At 45.8% G+C, this 22,006-nt stretch overlaps 1 protein-coding gene across 6 annotated transcripts in view; it reads left to right on the top strand.

The window, feature by feature from the left end:
* Window positions 1-4,248: 4,248 nt before the first annotated feature.
* LOC142472234 (ectonucleoside triphosphate diphosphohydrolase 8-like) overlaps window positions 4,249-22,006 on the top strand; it is a 33,954-nt gene continuing 16,196 nt past the window's right edge. The window contains exons 1-4 of one of the 6 annotated variants that reach the window (XM_075579139.1): window positions 4,249-4,356; window positions 5,076-5,137; window positions 5,860-5,997; window positions 14,687-14,804. In XM_075579139.1, the coding sequence (XP_075435254.1) occupies window positions 5,132-5,137; window positions 5,860-5,997; window positions 14,687-14,804 (262 nt within the window). In that variant the 5' untranslated portion in view covers window positions 4,249-4,356; window positions 5,076-5,131. Of the gene's footprint in view, window positions 4,357-4,432; window positions 4,613-5,075; window positions 5,138-5,859; window positions 5,998-12,622; window positions 13,160-14,686; window positions 14,805-22,006 lie in introns of those variants that run through there. The other 5 variants (XM_075579140.1, XM_075579141.1, XM_075579142.1 and 2 more) reach the window with 5 other exon arrangements.

The following is a 22,006-nucleotide window of genomic DNA, read 5'->3' as shown; positions in this document are numbered from 1 at the left end:
TTGTTACATATATTTTGCATAGTGTTACATGATGCACAGATTAATTGCATCATGTACACACTCAATGCAATTGTGTGACATTTCATAGACATTTGTGGAGCTGCATTTTTGTTGGTTTAGATTTACAATGGCTGCTAGATTTATTTAAACATGCAATGTGGTGATTTTAAGATTAAAAATTAATGTTTTGATTTATGCATGTTTGATGTGTTTAATAATGGGCAAATAATCTATTATCCATATCTGGATAATAGTTATTTGGCACATTATTGTACTGTAGGTGTTGGGGGGGGGTGGCGGGGGGATGTATGTATTGAATGTATAGGTCAGGTTTGTTTATTTTACAATATGGAAAATAGCTGAAGCGCTCAAATGCAGGTATATCTCAAAATGATAATAAGCCAGACCACTGTACCAGGGTACTAACAATTGATATAGTACCTATTGTGTCATATAATGGGTACTATCCTCCTGAAGACAGGTGGTGTGTGGTGCAACCCACTCACCACCAGTCTCATTGGCAGGTTCCCCTGAAAAATATGCAAATACTCACATCCTGGTAGGGCAGGCAGGCAGGCTGTGCAGCTACTCAATGCAATACAGGGAAAAGGGAGACCAAAAAGCGCACCAGCACAAACGGAGCAGGAAGAAACCAGGACAAAAAAATGATTAAAAGGGCACTTTAATGTGGCAAAAGACCCATCCAATGCATTTCGAACGTCGCAGCGTTCTTTTTCGCTGCGACGTTCGAAATGCATTGGATGGGTCTTTTGCCACATTAAAGTGCCCTTTTAATCATTTTTTTGTCCTGGTTTCTTCCTGCTCCGTTTGTGCTGGTGCGCTTTTTGGTCTCCCTTTTCCTTGTATTGTTTATTTTACATTCAGGGTTTGTTCCTTGGTTCTGCGTTAGACCTCTGGAGACCACCTGCGGTATCCTCGGGTATCTCACAGGTATCAGGCTGCGTGGTCCATGGGTGACACCTGCGGGGAAGAACCGGTGGTCCCACATCTGTGGGGGCACCGTGGACCCGTAGTGAGCACTCGTGAGTCCCCAGACCCCTGTGAGAACCACCCGAGGCCCCGCAGACACCTGTGGGTCTGACCCGTGGCTTCCAGACATCCGCGGGCCTACAGTGGGGACCCAATTGTGGCCCACGGTGACCTGCAGAGACCACCTGGGGGCCATGGCGCTTGGCGGGACCCACCAACAGGCCTCCAGAACCTGTGTGATACAAGTTGCTGGTACCCTATAGGTCTGTCAGGTGACCCGTCAGCCCGTCTGGGACTCGCGTGGGGCTTGGGGTATGAACCCTGTATGTAAAAGGATAAATCATGTATTTATGGGGCGGCACAGGTGGTGATAATGTATTTAATAAATAGAATAATGTTTATTGTGGGGCAGTGTATTGTTTTAATTGTGGTTACTGGGGGTGGGGGGAGGGGGTATTGGCCCCAAGGGTATGTGGGTAGGCCTCCCTTGTGGGTAGTGGGTGGTTAGGCCTCACGGGGTGGGGGGTTAGTGGGGGAGGGTATGTAGGCCTCCCAAGTGGTGGGTGAGGGTGGGTTAACCCCTTAATGACTAGCGGTTACTAACCGCTATGGTGATTAAGGGGTTAGGGGACATTACATTGGATGTTTTTATTCTTGTTTCTGTTTTGCAGCAGCGGAGGGGGCATGGGCAGGATGAAGATGAGGAAGGCCTTCATCGTGGCAGCCGGACATGGGTGAGTGCTATATGTATTTATTGTTCTTCATGTATTTAAAATGGGCACATTCACTATTATCCATTTGTGGATAATAGTAATTGTGCCCATTACTATACTGTATGTGCATATATGTGTATGTTTGGGGGTTGTAGGGGTTGTTGGGGTAATATATATATATATATATATATATATATATATATTTATTTATTTAGTGTGGGGCTGTTGTGTGTGTTTTCTTTGTATTGTGGGTAGCGGAGGTGGGTGAAGGGGGTATTTGGCCGCAACAGTGGTTTGTTTAGGGCTTGCGGGTGGGTAGCGGAAGGGCTTAACCCCTTCATGACAGTTGCGGTATTAACCGCTACGGTCGTCAAGGGGTTAAGTGCACCCGCAACCCCCCCGCAAGCCCTAAACAAACAACAAGGGCCAAATACCCCCTTCACCTACACCCGCTACCGACAATAAACCTGGCACGGCAGGTTAACCCCTTCATTGCCTTAGCGGTTAGCCGCTAAGGTAATGAAGTGGCCTTTAAATGCATTTTTCCTGCCTCGGATGCATGCCGGGGGGCTCCGGTGCTGGTATTAATGGTATCAGCTCCGGAGACCCCCGGCATCAATCACAGCCAGGAAAAAGGCCAGAATTTTTTCTAAGTGCCGATCCGCCGCTCATCAGCAGCCTCTCACCATCAACTTGCCAACTTTTTGTGGCGTGCTGGATTCGGCAAATAGTGGCGAATAGTGGCGCAAAGCTACTCGCCACTACTAGAATTGAGCGTGGCGGAAAAAATGTCTAGTTGAGGCGAAAAGTGCCTTTTCGCCTCGCCGATGGTGGAAAAAAAAACCGCCAAACACATTGGCGTTTTTTTTTGCTTCTCGCCATTTTTTCGCCCCTTACTGTATAGTGGTAGGCATTTTTGGTGTGAAACAGGCTAGAAGTGCCTTTCCGCCGCTTACTGCATGACCCCCAAAAACTCTATATGAAATAAAATTTGTATTGTTATTAAGAAAATAGTCATTTATTTATCTGTAACATTTTCTGTATAACACTAACAATGTCACCAGAGGGGTCTGCACTGCACTGACGTATCTTTTCTCTGTTCCATAGAGCTTGCAGTGTGATCTTGGCATCTGGTACCTAATCTTGACAGTGTTTCTCCCATGTCAGAGATGCATGTGCGCTGACGACAGAGCTGCGCAATTACTTTCAGTGGTTGGAGTGGATTAAAAAAGCGAGTGGTACTGTGCTTGGTTTCAGGATGTCCTATCCCTGTTAAACAAGATTGATTTAAATCGGCATTCCAAGTACAATGTTTCGTTTTCAAGCAATATGTGGGAGGCAGAGGGCCTCCGGGAACTGAACCATGATCATTTCAGCTCAGAAGACCCCCTGCTTCACGCGATACTGTGGTACTTCCTGTTTCTTCAATCTCCCGCGACACGCAGGCCGATAAGAAGCCGTGGCGGACGATGTTTTGGCTTCCTATTGGATGCTGTGCCGCTGGAGATTTAAACCTCCATATTCTTTCCCCAGCTAGGGATAGGGCACCTTTGGAGGTATGTATCTCAGGAATCTGGGGGTAACCTGGAATATTTATCAGCTTTCCTACCACTACTGCAGTAGTAATACGAAAGGGTGATGCATGCATGACCGTGTACTAGAGCACGGGCAGCCACCTCCAATCCTCAAGGGCCATCAACAGGCCAGGTATTAGGGATATTCCAGCTTCAGCACATGTGGCTCAATCAGTGGATCAGTCACTCTGACTGAGCCACTGATTGAGGCATCTGTGCTGAAGCAGGGCTATCCTTCCAATCTGATCTGTTGGTGGCCCTTGAGGACTGGAGTTGGCCGCTGCTGCACTAGAGTGACGCTCTCCTAACCCCTGTATGAATACGGGTAGAAAGTGTAAACATCTGCACACCAATCGGCTTTATTGCCCCAAATGACATGGGAATCGCAGTCACGTTTCTAGACAGTGAATGAATGAGGTCAGGTGGCGCCCCGCAACACGTGTTAATATTAAACCAGCCGTGCCCACCTCACCATTGGAAACATATCAAGTCGTCACCTCAGCTTATTTGCACCCCTTACCTGTCACTGCGAGTTACAATATTTGGGCATCCCCACACATTCATCCTGGGAGAAATAGCATGGAACTGTGTGTTTGTATTGGCAGCAAACATCTGCAGTGACAGAGTATTGATTCTGCCTCTCCACCCCAACTAATATGCTGCATTAATAACTTTAGCAAATATAACAGCCCCTGCCGGTCTCTCCATGAAAAGTCTGTGAATTGACTGTATAACCCTGTTCTTTTAATGTAACCATGCATTGTTATAACTCTGTGCCCAGGACATACTTGAAAACGAGAGGTGTATAACTTCCTGGTAAAACATTTTTATAAATAAATAAAAATGCAGTGTTTTGGAGCCTTGTACTGATACAGTAAGAGGATCGGCTCATGTTGTGCTTCTTTGCAGGTGATTGGCTACCTGGGCTGTGGGAGGGGATCTGTTCTCTCTGCTTCATGCATAGAGATTTACTGTACTGTACGGTACACATTGCACCTTGACCCAAGGGGAGTGTGATCTCCGCAGGGAATTTACACGGCTGGCAAACTCCTCACGGTGACTGATCCAAACAAGGACTGGTACGTCTCTGGCACAGCTGGGAGGGGAGGGGGGGTAGTTGTATTTGTTTTAACTTGTCAGAATGTTCCTATGGAGAGCAGGCTCTCACTGTGCATTATTATAGCAAGGCACTCAGCAGCTAGGGCATCACGTGGTGATATCACTGGACTATGTCAGATATTACCTTGAGTCACCTGTGCTGAAGTAGGGATATCCGGGAAACCTGAGCTGTTGGTGGCCCTTGCGGACTGAAGTTGGCCACTCCTGTACTACGGGGTAAAGAGTACCACTGCTTTTTTATTTGCAATCCCATAGGACCGCTGCTTTCTCTTTTATTCACACACTTTCAGCTCCACTTTGTATTTAAGGTTAAAAGTATTTATTGTAAGGCTCCTTTCTTATTTCTAAGCTTAGACGTAGTGTCAGTATTTCTAATGGCTTTTCCCTAATATTGAACAAATACACAATGTGCTTGTTATTTACATTAGCACTACCTTCTCTATGCCTCTTCGACCACTTTCTTCGGTAACCCAACTGATGAGTGATTGGACCCAGTCTAACAGTCTTACAGTTTAGTAAAGTAGCATACATACATACAGTAGGACTTAATTCTATATCGGCTAAGGTGGCTGTTCGTGCCATTATCAACCGAAAAATTATTTAAATATTTAAGTATATGGGAATGTTTGGCTTCGGCAGATATAGAATGACTCCCATAATCCCAACTCTTAACTTTCAGTGCAAGACCAGAATATACAGTATATTGATTGACCCTTACTCACCTGAGAGTGCGTGATGCAGGTGAGGTGCTGGATACACTGAGAGTCATCTAACAATCCTCATGCATTAAGCGGATGTTGGGGGGTGGGCGACGTTAGTATAAAGCTACATGAAAGTGACCCTAAAGTAAAAGCAAACCTTATTTTTTTATGTCTACCAAATGTTGGGAAAATTTTAATGAAATATCTTACCTTTGACCAGATTTGGCAACACTTTTGATGCTAAAATAATTAAAATAAATGACAGCCGAAGATGCAGAATGTGATGCTTCCCATAATTAGATTGTAAGCTCTTCGGTGCAGGGACTCTTTTTCCTAAATGTTACTTTTATGTCTGAAGCGCATATTCCCATTATGTGTTATCTGTATTATTTGTTATGTATATGATTGTCACGTGTATTACTGCTGTGACGCGCTATGTACATTAATGGCGCTATATAAATAAAGACACATACATACAGTACATACATACTGTACATACACACATGCATACATGCATACATACATACATACATACACACACACATACATACATACATACATACATCATTTGTGTGCCAGGTTTATTCTCCTGTGATTGCACACCAAATTGCAAACTCTCACAGACACAACACTCAAAGTCCTCTACGAGTATCAGTTTTTACAGCATGTCTCCCCCAGGACTGTCTGAGCCCATCTTTTATCATGTGGATTAGCACATCTGTCCATACCGATATGGCAGTAATCGCTCTTGTTTCCTTCCAGGTGGGTACTGTCATGTGTGCGAATCGGAAGGGTTTGATTTTGGGATGTATCATCACTATCTCCCTGGTATCTGGGATCATCGCTCTCATCCTCAGCCTCGTGGATATAAAAAATGTTTCCCAGAAATCACCTAACAAGGTAGGTATTGCTACCGGTCGTGGACTGAGTCACTGATTGAGCAACCTGTGAGAAGCAGGGATATCCTGAAACCCTGGGGGCCCTTGAAGACTGGAGTTGGCCACTCCTGCACTAGATTGTAGGAATGACAAAGGAATTAATCAACGCATTATTTAATAGTAGTGCCATTGTAAAGTATGGTTAAGTAGACTTTATTTAATGCGTTATTTTGTGTTCTGTGTATGTGTGTGTGTGTATATATATATATATATAGGTATATAGAGGTATCTCTACATCTATATATATATGGATCTGGCACACTGACTGAGAATATCTCTGGCTGGGTGGAAGGCATTCTAAAACCACTTGTCAGGAACACACCCGGCTATATCAAGGACACCACAGACCTGCTAAACAAACTTAATGTCATTAGCCCACTCCCAACAGGAACACTACTAGCAACCATGGATGTAGAATCACTTTACACAAACATCCCAAACAAAGGTGGGATTTCAGCCTGCAGATACTTTCTGGGACCACAGGATCCGCTCACAGAGACAGTGACTAAATGCATTGAATTTATTCTGACCCATAACTACTTCACATTTGGAAATGACAGATACCTCTAGACAACTGGCACCGCTATGGGCACTTGGATGGCGCCACAGTATGCCAATCTATTCTGCGCAAAACTGGAAAGTGACTTTCTCTCCACCTGTTACTTGAAACCCCTTACATACCTTCTGTACATCGATGACATCCTCCTGATTTGGACCTCTGGTGAACAGGACCTCCTACAGTTCCATGAGAACTTCAAAACGTTCCACCCGACCATCAACCTCAAACGCACCCATTCCCCGGACGAAGTATATTTCCTATGCACCACCATCACTATAAAGAACAACCAACTACAGACTTCTGTATACCGCAAACCTCCAGACAGAGCCAGCTATTTGAGGGACAACAGCTTCCACCCGACACACACTAAGCATGCAACCATCTACAGTCAAGCCATATGATACAACCGTATATGCTCCAACAGCAGACAGAGGCCAGCGGATTAGAGCCTTGAGATCGGATTTCATAAACTGTGGATATAACCACAGAATTGTAGACCAGCACATCCACACAGCCACCAGAATACCAAGAAGTGATCTCCTTGAAAACAGACAGAAAGAGACAAGCGACAGGGTACCTTTGGTGGTCACATATTACCCACACCTAGAAGTCATATGCAATATTGCCAAGGGACTACAACCCATTCCCCAGGAAGATACAAGACTGCAACAGGTCTTCCCTGAAGCACCCTTATTATCATACAGAGAACCTCATAATCTCAAGAAAATTATGGTGAGGAGTAAAGTATTCAACAGTACAACTGAATGCGGGACAAGACCATGCCAGGACGCAAGATGCAAAACCTGCGCAATGCTCCACACAGCGGGCAAAATACAAATACAGTACCATACAGGAATCTGGAGTACAAAATCAGAGGAAGGTTCACCTGTTGTTGTGTACCTCATCATGTGCATGAAATGCAAAGGGGGCTGCTACTACATAGGTGAGACAGGAATGGGGCTAAACAAGAGAATTAATCTGCATCGCCACAGCATCACACACACGGAATAAGAGACAGTCCTGTCGGCGAACATTTCTCTGACTCTGGCCATAAGATGAATGATCTGAAGGTGGTCATACTCAAAGGTAATCTTAGAACACCGATCGAGAGACGGTTGCATGAATACAAATGTATGCAACTGTTCGGGACACTTAGCGATGGCCTAAACTGAGACCGCAGTTTCATGAGTCACTACCCTGACACAAGAGAACTCTCTTCCCATGAGTGCTAAAGGCCATGTCTATCCATACTGCGCTATATGAATTCACACACAGCTGTCTCTGACACATACATATGTACTATGTTATTCTATCCCTTTATACCAATAGGGACCACATAGAATCTACACACACTAATAGTAATGCAACACCCTCTTACATTTCTACACCTATCCACACCATTGGTATACACTCCCAGTCCACACACAACTTTTTTTTTAAAGCGCTGTATATACTGTGGGCACTTTATAAATGTAAATTTACACACACATATACACACACATACTCTTACATCACTAACATTCAGGGACCATTTAACACCTTAAGTCATAAATCGCAGACTTTTCTCATCTGCACTGGAGCCTATCCAGTGACCCCTGGCTCCCGAGCGAGGCAGGGCTTTGTCAACTGGGCGAGAGTTCTTGCCCATTTCTACTCAAAATGCTGCACGGTTCAGGACTCGCTCGGGTGACGAATAGAAAGCCGTGACATCATCGGGAGATGAAATGCTGGCTTTCTATTGGTGGCCCCGGTGGCCATGTTTCTAGTTTGTCAGAGTAACTACCAAAACAAAAAAGTAAATTTGATCTGGAACTGGGGGGGATCCCTGCATGTCAAGAAACCGCTGACCAGCTCAGAGGGACCCCTGGCGTAGGTAAAATAAAGCAACAAAGTCATTGTGGGGGGGGATTGCTGGAACATTTGTTCCATCATTTCAGACGTGTTCAACAGCTGTGCAAATTGAGGCCCAAAAGCCTAGGCCACAAAAATTATTTTAGGCCTACCTTATTGGGACAGGGGCATCAAAGATGTGTATCTGTATATAATTTGTGTTAAACTCCTGGAGTCTTTTGTATATCAGTATCACTGACCTGAGGGAGAGTGGAGAGCTCGCAAAACTTGTCTTATGATATCTATTGTTAGTCCAAATAAAAAAAGGTATCGCCTAATACTGCAGTACTCATTAACCCTGCACTATCACAACCGGACTAACAAAGAAATGTTACCAGACCTGTGGTAACTTGTTTACAACTACTAGACAATGATTGAATGTAAACCAGAGTTCAGATGTCTAAAGTAAGGGGAAAAAAGTATTATATATGTATTTGTAGTACATTCACCGCTAGACGGGCCTGTTACATACACAGGTTCTCGGGTAGCAAAGGAGTTAAGTAACAGTGCCACTTAACCAGCCTCTTTTACAGTAGCTCGATTAATGAGAATGATATCTGCAGGACTTCCGTGTCCTGTATTTACTTAGAACAGAGATATAATCTCCCACAATCTGCATTGCGCGGCACATTTTGCCTCCATCCCACCTTTTCTGGCTCAATGACTAATAGAAGCCAATAAGGAAGCTTATACCTAATGGCAATCTGGCTGCCCATGGTTGGGGTGATGGTAGCTCACGGGTGGCCAACTCCAGTCCTCAAGGGCCACCAACAGATCAGCTTTTAGGTTTATCCCCTGCTTCAGCACAGGTGGTTCAGTCGTAATGACTGAGCCACTGATTGAGCCACTTGGTCTGAAGCAGGGATATCGTGAAAGCCTGACTAGTTGGTGGCCCCTGGTATATACACTTCCATAGAAACATGTATATATATATACAGTGCTTGACAAATCACCCAAAAATCTACTCGCCGAACCAAAAAATCTACTCGCCACCTAGTCCCGCCTCTAGTCCCGCCCCCAACCCCGCCTCTAATCCCGCCCCCAGCCCCGCATTTAAAAAAAACCATAAATGAAATAAATTTAATAAATTTCTAGTAAGAACATTCGTTTTTGACATAAGTTTATTTATTGTATTACATTATACTACAATTAGTCCTTGTTTTGTGTGTGTGTATGTGTGTGTATAAATGTCGAATCTAGAAAAACAAGCCAGATGTGAATGACTAGTTTCCTGCACCCCTTAACTAGTGCCTGGATGCCCCCGCTTCAGAATGTTTAAAGCAGCAATCCCACCTGGGATCTTACCTGATCCGCAGACCCTCAATGTCCAGGTACCTCATTCCCACAATGTTATACATTGGAGGGGATGTGTTCCCTACCTGTCTTCTGGGTTACGGGGGATTCCAATGTCTTCTGTGTGAGTCAGATCTGGAAGAAAGCAGTATAGGTTATTTCGGTGTAGTATAGGGCAGTTAAGATATACAGGGTAAATAAAATATCCAGATCCAGATTTTGAGACAGAGAGAGGGTGAGACAGAGAGAGGGTGAGACAGAGAGAGGGTGAGACAGAGAGAGGGTGAGACAGAGAGAGGGTGAGACAGAGAGAGAGAGAGAGAGAGAGGGTGAGAGAGAGACGGAGAGAGGGTGAGAGAGAGACGGAGAGAGAGACGGAGAGAGGGTGAGAGAGAGACGGAGAGAGGGTGAGAGAGAGACGGAGAGAGGGTGAGAGAGAGACGGAGAGAGGGTGAGAGAGAGACGGAGAGAGGGTGAGAGAGAGACGGAGAGAGGGTGAGAGAGGACGGAGAGAGGGTGAGAGAGAGACCGAGAGAGGGAGAGAGAGACCGAGAGAGGGTGAGAGAGAGATGGAGAGAGGGTGAGAGAGAGGGTGAGAGGGAGAGAGAGAGGGAGAGACAGAGGGAGAGAGAGAGGGTGAGAGACGGAGAGAGGGTGACTGTGGGGGGATGGGGTGACTGGGTGGGGTGATGGGAGACTGGGTGGGGTGATGGGGTGATGGGGTGACTGGGTGGGGTGATGGGGTGACTGGGTGGGTGATTGGGTGGGGTGACTGGGTGGGTGATTGGGTGGGGTGACTGGGTGGGTGATTGGGTGGGGATTACTGACTGACTGGGTGGGGATTACTGACTGTCTGACTGGGTGGGGTGACTGGGCAGGGGGGTGGGATGACTGACTGGGTGGGGGGTGACTGACTGGGTGGGGGGGTATGACTGACTGACTGGGTGGGGGGGTATGACTGGGTGGGGGGGGTTATGACTGACTGGGTGGGGGGGGGTTATGACTGACTGGGTGGGGGGGTATGTTTGACTTGGTGGGGGGGGTATGATTGACTGGGTGGGGGGGTATGACTGGGTGGGGGGTATGACTGACTGGGTGGGGGGGGTTATGACTGACTGGGTGGGGGGGGGTTATGACTGACTGGGTGGGGGGGTATGTTTGACTTGGTGGGGGGGGGTATGATTGACTGGGTGGGGGGGTATGACTGGGTGGGGGGTATGACTGACTGGGTGGGGGGGGTTATGACTGACTGGGTGGGGGGGTATGACTGACTGGGTGGGGGGGTATGACTGACTGGGTGGGGGGTATGACTGACTGGGTGGGGGGTATGACTGACTGGGTGGGGGGTATGACTGACTGAGGGGGTATGACTGACTGGGTGGGGGGGGGTATGACTTACTGGGTGGGGGGGTATGACTGACTGGGGGGGTATGACTGACTGGGTGGGGGGGTATGTTTGACTTGGTGGGGGGGGGTATGATTGACTGGGTGGGCGGGGTATGACTGACTGGGTGGGGGGTATGACTGACTGGGTGGGGGGGGTTATGACTGACTGGGTGGGGGGGTATGACTGACTGGGTGGGGGGGTATGACAGACTGGGTGGGGGGTATGACTGACTGAGGGGGTATGACTGACTGGGTGGGGGGGGTATGACTTACTGGGTGGGGGGGTATGACTGACTGGGGGGGTATGACTGACTGGGTGGGGGGGAGTATGACTGACTGGGTGGTGGGGAGTATGACTGACTGGGTGGGGTGGGGGGATGACTGACTGGGTGGGATGGGGGGATGACTGACTGGGTGGGGTGGGGGGATGACTGACTGGGTGGGGTGGGGGGATGACTGACTGGGTGGGGTGGGGGGTACCTTTGGTGTCCTACACGTACACACACACACACACACACACACACACACACACACACACACACACACACACACACACACACACACACACACACACACACACACACACACACACACACACACACACACACACACACACACACACACACACACACACACCACACTCTCTCATACATACACACTCTGTGGAACCGGAGGGCAAGCGGGACAGGGGGGGGAAATCCCCTGCCTCGCGCGAGCAGCCACGGGGACAGGAGCGGAGACCAAAGGGGAAGCAGGTTTGGGGGGGGGGGGGAACATTCCCCGCTGTCATCTCCTGCCCCACGCGAGCAGCCACGGGGACAGGAGCGGAACCGGAGGGCAAGCGGGACCGGGGAGTGGGTGGGGGGGAAATCCCCTGCCGTCATCTCCTGCCCCGCGCGAGCAGCCACGGGGACAGGAGCGGAGACTGAGGGGATGAGAAGGGAAGCGCGAGCAGGAGACAGGGACCGCGCACGCGAGGAGCAGCCATTACTTACCCCTGCAGAGAAGGGCTCCATTCCGCGTCACGACCGCGTCACGGCCAATCAGCCAGGAAGATATTTTGTTTTGTTATTTATTTATTTTTTTAAATTTGTGGGGGGGTGGGGAAGCGGAGACAGCCACGGGGACCGAGGGGAACCCCCCTGCTGGCATCGGGAGCAGCCACTGGGGGAAAGCGGGGACCGTAGGGCAACCGGGACGGGGGAACATCGCCCACTGTCATCTCCTGCCCCGCGCAAGCAGCCACAGGGACAGGAGCAGAACCGGAGGGCAAGCGGGGCAGGGGGGGGGGAGATGGGGGGAGAAATCCCCTGCTGTCATCTCTTGCCCGACAGGAGCGGAGACTGGAGGGGATGAGGAGGGAAGCGCGGGCAGGAGACGGAGACGGACCGCGCGCGCGAGGAGAAGCCATTACCCCTGCAGAGAAGGGCTCCATTCCGCGTCACGACCAATTGGCCAATCAGCCAGGAGGATATTTTTTTTGTTATTTTTTTTTTTTAATTTTTTTAAAATTTGCGCAGAGCAGGGGGGAAAAGTAGCTGGCCACGGGCCAATTTCCGTTCGCATCTGGCGAGTGGGCGACCGGGTTTGTCGAGCACTGTATATATATATATATATATATATCATTTGGAGTATTTTTATCTTTATTATTGGACTTTTTACTCTGGGAGAGCGGAGAAACTATCCCTGCATTGTTGGGACTCATTGCCAATACGGCGTTTGCTGCACTGTCAGTGACCAGGCTGACCCGGAAGCCTTCCATGTACTCCATGCATTGTGAGTGACGACGCTGTCCCGGAAGCCCTCTACGGTGAGAGAGACACTTGAACAGCGAGGAGGTGCCTGGTTGTCTTCGATACACAGAAGATCTACTACCACGGGTTCCTCCTATACAGCGACGTAAACGGCTTTCCATCCGGAGTTGCAGTCGAGTTCCTGCTTCACATGTTGGCGATTGAGTATTTATTTCATACATGCGATTTATTTTTCTCCGTTTGTGAGTGAACAGTTCATATTTTATCCAGTCCCATATATAAAATTGTTAACCTTACTACACTATGAGTGCGCCTGTTTTTTGTTTTTTTCTCTTTTTATATATATATATATATAAATATATATATATATATATATATATATATATATATATATGTGTGTGTATATATGTATATATATATATATATATATATATATATATATATATATATATACTACAGGTGGGCACTGTCACTGGTGTTTTGATTCTTAACATTTTTCTTATTTTGGTTTTGTTTTGAGAATGTAAAAAAATGACGGGTACAACTCAATAGAAGCAGGGATTTATTTTATTTTTTATTGCAAACCTTCTCTGGGGTTTTTTTCCTCCTCGAACTTCTCTCAGACCTAAAAGTTTGTTGCGAAGTTCGGCTTGAACTTTTCATGCAAACTTGAAAGTTCGCAAAGTTTTGGACCCACGAACCGTCCCATTCTTAGTACATACACATCCGAATGGACACATGGCCGTCCGACTCTCCGTGCAGCTGCACTGATAGAAAGGCCACCATGGGAGATGTGGACAGTCTCCAGAGTTTACCCAAGATTTCAGGAATCTCCTGGTCATTCCAGGACACTGGGTTAGCTTGGACCATTAGAGCCCACCTGATGCCAGGGTCAAACTAGAAATGTTCCCAGTTAACCAAAGTGACACTCCAAGCTTGTGTTGGGCCTCAGGAATGTAATTTGGGGATCTTGAAGGTATCAGGGGCCTGTATCCAGCAGATCTCATTCTCCTCAATAGGGCTACCTGATCACGCATGCCAGTAAAGTAACTGAATAGGGGGCACTAATACTTTATTTAATCTCCTGCTTAAAGAACAGCTTATGTAATTTTTAGATCTCACCCACATAATGCGACAATTTCACTTTCTTTTATTTGTCCATGTGATACATAACAGAATGCTGGTAACAGAGAGTTCCACTTCCCTGCTGGGACTTGTCCTGCACTAGGACACACACATATTACAGTCGTGCCTTGTCACTATTTCAGCGGGGGTTGCTAAAATCGCATCTGCTTTATTTCAAGTAGCGCTAAGTGACGCTGCCTTGTTTAACCCCTTCAGTGCAAGAAGCCGTTCAATAGCTACTTATGAATCAGCCACAAAGAAAGCTGATATTCAGCAGTAATGGAAACGGTGACCATTTGTAATAAGATGTGTAAAATAAATACGTTAACCAATTTCAACTCCCCAGTTTAATTGGAAATGATTGCAGAGTAGCATGTTGCAGACCGCTGAAAGCGGTTAAGATGTTGCTGAAGACATTTAGGCCTGATCAATTTAATTTCGAGTAACTCTCACTCATGAGAAATCAAATTAATTGCTAGCATCAATCAGTGTTTATATGGACTTCAATGTAATAATCTCTTTGAAATGTGTTCTGCCCGTAGGACGGGGCTGTGTCATTAAAAGCTACGTTGCTTAATATATAACAGTTAGCATTCAGTGGCTTATGGAAATTTTCCCATGATGCTCTCTGTTTCTTCCTACAGTATGGTATGGTGTTCGATGCTGGCTCTTCTCATACCTCGCTTTTCATTTACCAATGGCCTGCAGATAAGGAGAATGACACAGGAATTGTCTCTCAGATTCACGTGTGCAATGTACAAGGTGTGTAAATCTTTTATGATTATGAACAATCAACAGCAGCAGAAGACTTTTGTACGTATGTATGCATACCCTTATTTCTATAGCGCTATGCAGGTACACAGCGCGTCACAGCCGTAATACACGGGACAGGATGATACAACACAGTGGGAATATGCGCTTTAGACATGAAAGTAACAATAGGAAAGGGAGTATCTGCCTCGAAGAGCTTACACTCTTAAGTGGTAAGTAGGGAGAACGTACAGAGACAATAGGAGGGTGTATGAGTTGTATAGTATCAGCCAGCGGAGCTACCCATATGCTTCGTTAAAGGTGCTTTAAGGTGGGTCTTAAAGGTGGATAGAGAGGGTGCTAGTCGGGTGTTGAGGGGAAGGACATTCCAGAAGTGTGGGGCAGTCAGTGAGAAAGGTTTGAGGCGGGAGAGGGCTTTAGATATAAAGGGGGTAAAGGGAAGACATCCTTGAGCAGAACGCAAGAGTCGGGATGGTGCATAGCGAGAAATTAGGGCTGAGCTGTAAGGAGGGGCAGAAGAGTGTAAAGCTTTAAATGTGAGGAGGAGCATTGAGTGCGAGATACGGGATTTGATCGGAAGCCAGGAGAGGGATTTCAGGAGGGAAGACGCTGAGACAGATTTAGAAGAGAGTAAAGTGATTCTAGCAGCAGCGTTTAGGATAGATTGTAGGGGAGACAGGTGAGAGGCAGGAAGGCCGGACAGCAGAAGGTTACAATAGTGGAGACAGGAGAGAATGAGGGCTGCCAACCATGTGGGCAGCGCTTTACAACATTACACTAAATGGTAAATTACCAATATGTTTAACAGATAAATTACATCATAAGACTAGATCAGAGCCTGCCCCAAAGAGCTTACAATCTAAGTGTTATGAGCACATTAGGAGTAAAACGTGCATTATTAGAAGTGCAGACAGGGGATATCAAATGCATCTGGAGTCAGTAGCAGAGGCGTAAGACATTTAATGAATGGCATCTTTTAAGAGGTGGATTTTCAGCTGGGCTTTGAATGAGGAAAGGGAAGGTGCGTGACGGATAGAGAGTGGAAGAGCGTCCCATAGGTAGGGGGAGATTAGTGGGGAAAGTTTGAGGTGAGAGAGGGCTGTAGAGCCTCACATGCTCTTAGTTTACTTAAATGGGTTAAACACGTTTCGAATGTAATTGTAAGTGATTTCACTAAAATGAACTCAGTCATATTTTACTAGGTTGGACTGATGGGGTAGCAGCAGTGACACTTACTTAGCTATAGTATGTACTATAGGTTGCTCTATACAAGAGTGGCCATGAGTCATTTTGACCCTAGTATCTATGGCCAGTGTGCTGTGAAGTCATCTTCCCTACACTGGAGAATGGTGCAGCTTCATTCAAATATATGGGACTTATATCTTCTCCAGCATGGGGTTCGCAACATACCGAAGGGCGTATGGGTCTATAAATATATATTACATCTTAGAAAAAAATACAGGGCTCTGGGATATTGCTGGTGTGGAAAGCATCTTTCTTATGAGATAAACCAGAGTCTACCCCGCACGCTGAAAAGTACACAATAGTCATAATGCTTATAAACCAGAATGTGGTGTGTTTACTAGTAGATAAAAAACCAACAATAAAGACACAGAGGGAGCTAGAGTGAAAAATAAACGACAGTAAGGAGCAAAAAAAACCCAAGGGAAATCACAGAAATCAGAGCCATGAAACGGGGAAGGCACACCTTATCCCAACACAGAGGGGAAAACAAGGTAATGCATGCAAATAAGGGGGAATATATATGTCCAAAAAGACGTAAAAGTCAATAAGATAAGGGAGGCGACGTTGTTTCAAATCTTGATGACGTGAGATGATTTGGGGAAGCTGTGACTATTGTGTACTTTCCATGAGTGCGGGGTGGATTCTGGTTTATCTGATTTTTGCGTGGGAATTGGTGGGAGTTCCCTGTCCCTCCAGCACCATCGCTTTAATCTTTTGGGCTATATATTATATCTTTTACTAGATATTTTCACATAGGTGGTGCTGTCTGCCATTAGTTATACATCTTTCAGATGAAAAGGAGATTGCAGCCAGTTCCCATTTGTATACATCCCATACAAAATCGGCCTTCCAAGTTCAGGGGATTCAAGAGTTACTGTGTGGTCAGCTCGGGTCAGCATGTTAGCAGGACACCCCGAGGAATTCTATGTTGTCCAAAGCCGCCTTCCCGGGTGTTTCCTGCAGAATATCCTCACTGACTTTAATGGTGATTTGTGGCCATAAAACGCCCCTAAGATAGTAATGGCACGCCATGAGTCAGATACGGAACAGTGCGAGGGGTAAATACCAGCGTAGCGGAATAATGCTTAATAAAACACACCCAGTGAGCACACACACAGAACAGCTGTGTACTCAGTAAGGGATTGTGAATAGATCATTGCGTAACGCACCCTATATAGTTTGTACAATAAACAGAAAGAGCTCTGCCATGTAACAGCTTCTCCAACATCATGTTTGTTTCACAACTTCTTTTTACAAGCTTTTCAAATGTGGGCGCTAAACCTAACTCAGAGAAGCACCGAAGCAAATATCCGACACATTTAGGAGGCTTATGTAGAGAGGCGATTGTGGAGCAAAAGAAAGTGTGTTTCCACACATTGCGCCATTTTTTTGCATTTGGCACAGACAGAAAGTTACAGCATGGATTTATTTTTTCCACTCATTATTTGTATTGGTTTTCTGTAGTTAAAAAATACAGCAGGGGGAGGGGAGGTACAGAATAAAGACATTCTGGGGAGGGGGATGGAGAAGGGGTAACGAGGTACAGCACTGACTTTACCACAGTCAGAGGTGATACATATTTTTGGAGACATTAGATACATTGGCGACAGACCGAATACACAAAGCATGAGGGATCATTGGTCAGTCATCGGAAGCCTCTATGCATGGCGTGGCCTGACAACGAGTAGCATCCAGGGGACGCGTAAAGAGAGTGCTGTCCAAGGGTGTGGGCGGGTCAGCCTGCCAATTGGAGGCTACCGTATATCAGCCTGGTCTTCTGAAATGTAGGTGCTGTGTGACGGTGAAAAACAGGCGCTAACACTATTAGTGACCACTTAAAATATAGTGATAATAAATAACTCAATAGTGAACAATAAATAATAATAGTGCAAATGCGTGAAAAACATTCGTGAAGAAAATATATGAATTATAACCCCCTGCTCAAACCCATCTCGTAGGGCCTGTTTCCTCTGGTCCCCAAGTCGTGGAAATGTATTCGCAATCCAGGGGGAGCATAAAGGGAAACAAAACAAAATAATCTAAGTGCAGACAATATAATAATGTGAATAAGATCTGTAGAATTCTTGGCTCCTATGTGCAGGCTACTCACAGGCTACTCGCAGGATTTCAGTAAAAAATGGGCAACAAGAGAAAGCTTTGGGGATAAGGTGTCTCTTAACCTGTAGATCAGACCATGTAGTGCACCTTTTAGAATGCCCGTGTAAACTACAATATATAGGAAAAACCGAAAGACCAGTGAGAGTCAGGATTATCGAACATCTTATTAGTATTAAGAGACAACTGACTACACATAGTATATCTAATCATTTTATGGAAAAGCATCAGGGAAACACTACAGGGTTAACCTATATGGCTGTAGGGCAGATTTCGGGTCACTGGCGGGGAGGAGATCGCAATTTGGAACTTATTAAGAGAGAATCCTTTTGGATACATCGATTGCGAACTCTTACCCCCAGAGGCTTGACTATGGAGATAGATATTGCACCATTCCTGTAATCATGTTCCTGTATGACATTAACCCTGCCTCTCTTGTTCGTCTCTATGTCTTTGCATTTCATCTTATAAATAATGGATGAGCGTCCCTATCCATCTATGTATATCATTAGGTCCATTTCCCTTTTGTTTAGTACCTACCATTCCATTGTTTATTGTGTCCCGTAGCTATATATGTAGCTATACATGTATCCTTCTGTTGTTGTATATTCATTTTTTATTGTATAATCAAATTGTTTTATGTATTGGTTACATTGGATTTACAACTTTGTATGAGATCACCAATAGATTTCTGTACTCATTCTGAGATCTCTTGTTGATTGTTCAATATTTAGATATTTAATCATTTACATATATATAAATAATTTTTTTATTTAATTTTTTATTAAGTCTCTTCTCTTTTTTGACTTATAGTGGTTTGTTTGGTTCCTTTACACACATTTTATATTGTTTTTATACCTCGCACAATATTTCCCTGATTGTGAATAATCATCACGGTACATACCTATATAATCTCTCATTTCTATATCTCATCTCTTGGATTACAATATGTGATAACATATATGACACTCGTGTTTCTATTAATTCTGATTTTTACACAGAGATGTGGATGTCCAATGTTAACTATTAGTTGAGATTGCCTGGTGCAGATCTGGTAGAGCAGATATTAGTTAGTTGATTAGCTGAATTTTAATTACGCAAGGTATATTAAGATGTGAAGAGGGAGGGGGCGGTACACTCCTGACGAAGCCACGCATCTGATTGGCGAAACGCGTTGAGTGAGAGCCGCCCAGAGCAGGAGAGACGAGGTGCCAGTGACTGTCAATCCAAAAGCCGAAACCGGAAGTGACGCAACGAACTGGATGTGACGTAACACCCTAGAGAGTCCCCGGGAAGCAGAGAGCTGACCGCAGAGGCGTCTTACCACTGGATCGATCGCTAAACGGAGGCGGGGGGTGAGCCAGGCACACATCGACTCTCCTATATCACATTTTGGTGATTCATGCATTTTGAAACTTTTTTTATTGTAAGTTTGCATTTTTGGTACCATTATAAAATTACGTTTTACTATTGGTCTGCACTATGGATATATTTCTTTTTACATGCACCTTCATCTCGCTGTGATTGGAGAATAACATCACTCCAGAGCCTGAAGTTCTTCCTGTTATCCAAAGCTTTCTCTTGTTGCCCATTTTTTACTGAAATCCTGTGAGTAGGCTGCACATAGGAGCCAAGAATTCTACAGAGCATATTCACTTTATTATATTGTCTGCACTTAGATTATTTTGTTTTGTTTCCCTTTATGCTCCCCCTGGATTGCGAATACACTTCTGAAATGTAGGGCACATATCTGTGCGGCTAGCTGTCCGTTTCTCCATTCCAAGGGAGTACCAGATTCTCTGTTTGATTTGAATAAGGGCTGGGAGGTCACAGCTCACCCAAAGGGCTGCGGTGGAACATCTCCTTGCCGTCATGATGGGCGGGATTTGTTTGAGTTCCTGTCCACGTCTTCCAGAGATCCGCTCAGGAGGCAGAACCAAGCCTCCAGTGACCGCATGGAGGGTTTGACGTAGGTTGAAGGGAGAAAAACGTAGGCAAAGATTTGCACAGTTTGATGCATCTTATTATGCATCATGTAACTCCTCCTATTGACGACCCCAAAATCGCAAAGTGACCCAAGATTAAAAAGGAAGCTAGTTGCATCAAGTTTGTTCCACAATTGTCTTGTTTTACAGCACCTACTGTATGGAATATACCGCTTGGCACAGGGTATGGCTCATGCGTATGTGAGCCATGTATGCTGCAGAGTTCAAAACAGTACTAAGAAAATATACAATAGTGACAGCTATTACCGGGAGTCCTCCCATGGGGGAGGAGCGAGTATAGCGATGCACAGCCAGGAAAAGGATGGCAACTAGATCACTCGGAGAAAAAATCTCTTTATTTACTCAATCATGGCAACAGGTAAAAACAAAAACACAGTAGGAGAACCTAACGCGTTTCACGCTATCTTGCACTTTATACAAAAAAATTGTGTGAAACGCGTTAGAGTTTCTCCTGCTGTGTTTTTGTTTTTATTATATCATTTTTTATTTTATTTTTCAATCTGTAGGGTCATTTGTGTGGTCTGCTTCTGTAAAAACACACATTTGTATAGCTAAGGATGCCATATCTCCAAGAAAAGCAATATTACTTAGTCGGCCACTTATGCAGTCCGTGGCACTGCAGCTTTAGAGTTCTGGATCATTGGCCTAAACCAGTTCCACAGTGTCCTTATCAAACCCTGGCTGAGATGCTGCACATGCTGCTCTTAGCCTGAGTCCATGTTGCCGAAGACCGCGCGGAGGAGTCCACGTGCGGCACGATCACACTGCCTTAAAGCATTGATCGCGCCCATAGACCGCGCGGGCAACAGCAGGAGGGGGGCGCACGTCACACAAGGAATCAGTTTAAACTGATTTCTCGGCACGACGGGCAGGTCACGTGAACGGTTCGCCCACTGAGGGCGAACCAGCTCCATGTTGTCACTGACACGCCCCTAGACACGCCACCCGGCAGTGTCCGAAAAACGCACCCGCTTCATGCAGGTGACTTCACGGACGCGCACGCCTCCGCGCGGGCGATGGCTGTATGGACTTAGTTTGCACAGTGTGAGCCTGAGAACGCTATGTAAGTAAAACAGTGAAGTAGTAAAGTAGCCATCATTGTGAGCTTGGGATGAGGTGTATATACTAAGCAGTGTAAAGCATGAATCCACCTCACAACCCATTCAATGAACCAGTTCAGTGTCAAAGTGTAGGCGGTATCACACTTCCATGCCTCCACTGTCAAGTAGCGATCATGTAATTACTCTTGAGCCATCAGCCCGATGACGTTATCGGAAAAGGAGGGACCTCCCCTTCTGTTCAGCTCAGGTTCAGGGTTCCCGTGGAGAGAGAGCACCATCCACCCTACAAAAGTATCAGAAAGCAATGACGTACGGCATAGGGCATTCCAGAGGTAGAATGGGTCATTAAGTGTGCTGGTGCTGGAGCCTCAGGCACCAAAAACATAGATTGTAAGCTCACCTGGGCAGGGACTGTGTGTGTAACAAGCCTATGTGCTGCGTACCGCGCGCTGTACTGTAATTGTGAAGCTTTGAGTCCCATTGGGAGAAAAGCGCTATATGAAATAAAGTTATTGTTTTATTATTATAGTGTTTTTTTTATGGAATGGCAGCGCTTGGTGTGAGTGCTAATCTATTCTCCCTGATAGTACTACACAGTTCTGTCATGATCCAGAGCAAAGATAAAAGTGTGAGGCAGCTACTGTATAACAGTGGACTGCAACTCCAGTCCTCAAGGGCCACCAACAGGTCAGGTTTTAAGGAGATCCCTGCTTCAGCACAGGTGGCTCAATCAGTCCCAGGTTCAGCACAGATGGCTCAATTGATT

The sequence above is a fragment of the Ascaphus truei genome, chromosome 21, assembly GCF_040206685.1.
Source record: "Ascaphus truei isolate aAscTru1 chromosome 21, aAscTru1.hap1, whole genome shotgun sequence".
NCBI lineage: Eukaryota > Metazoa > Chordata > Amphibia > Anura > Ascaphidae > Ascaphus > Ascaphus truei.
The sequence above is the reverse complement of the archived record's forward strand: the minus strand, read 5'-3'. Positions and strand labels throughout refer to the sequence as shown.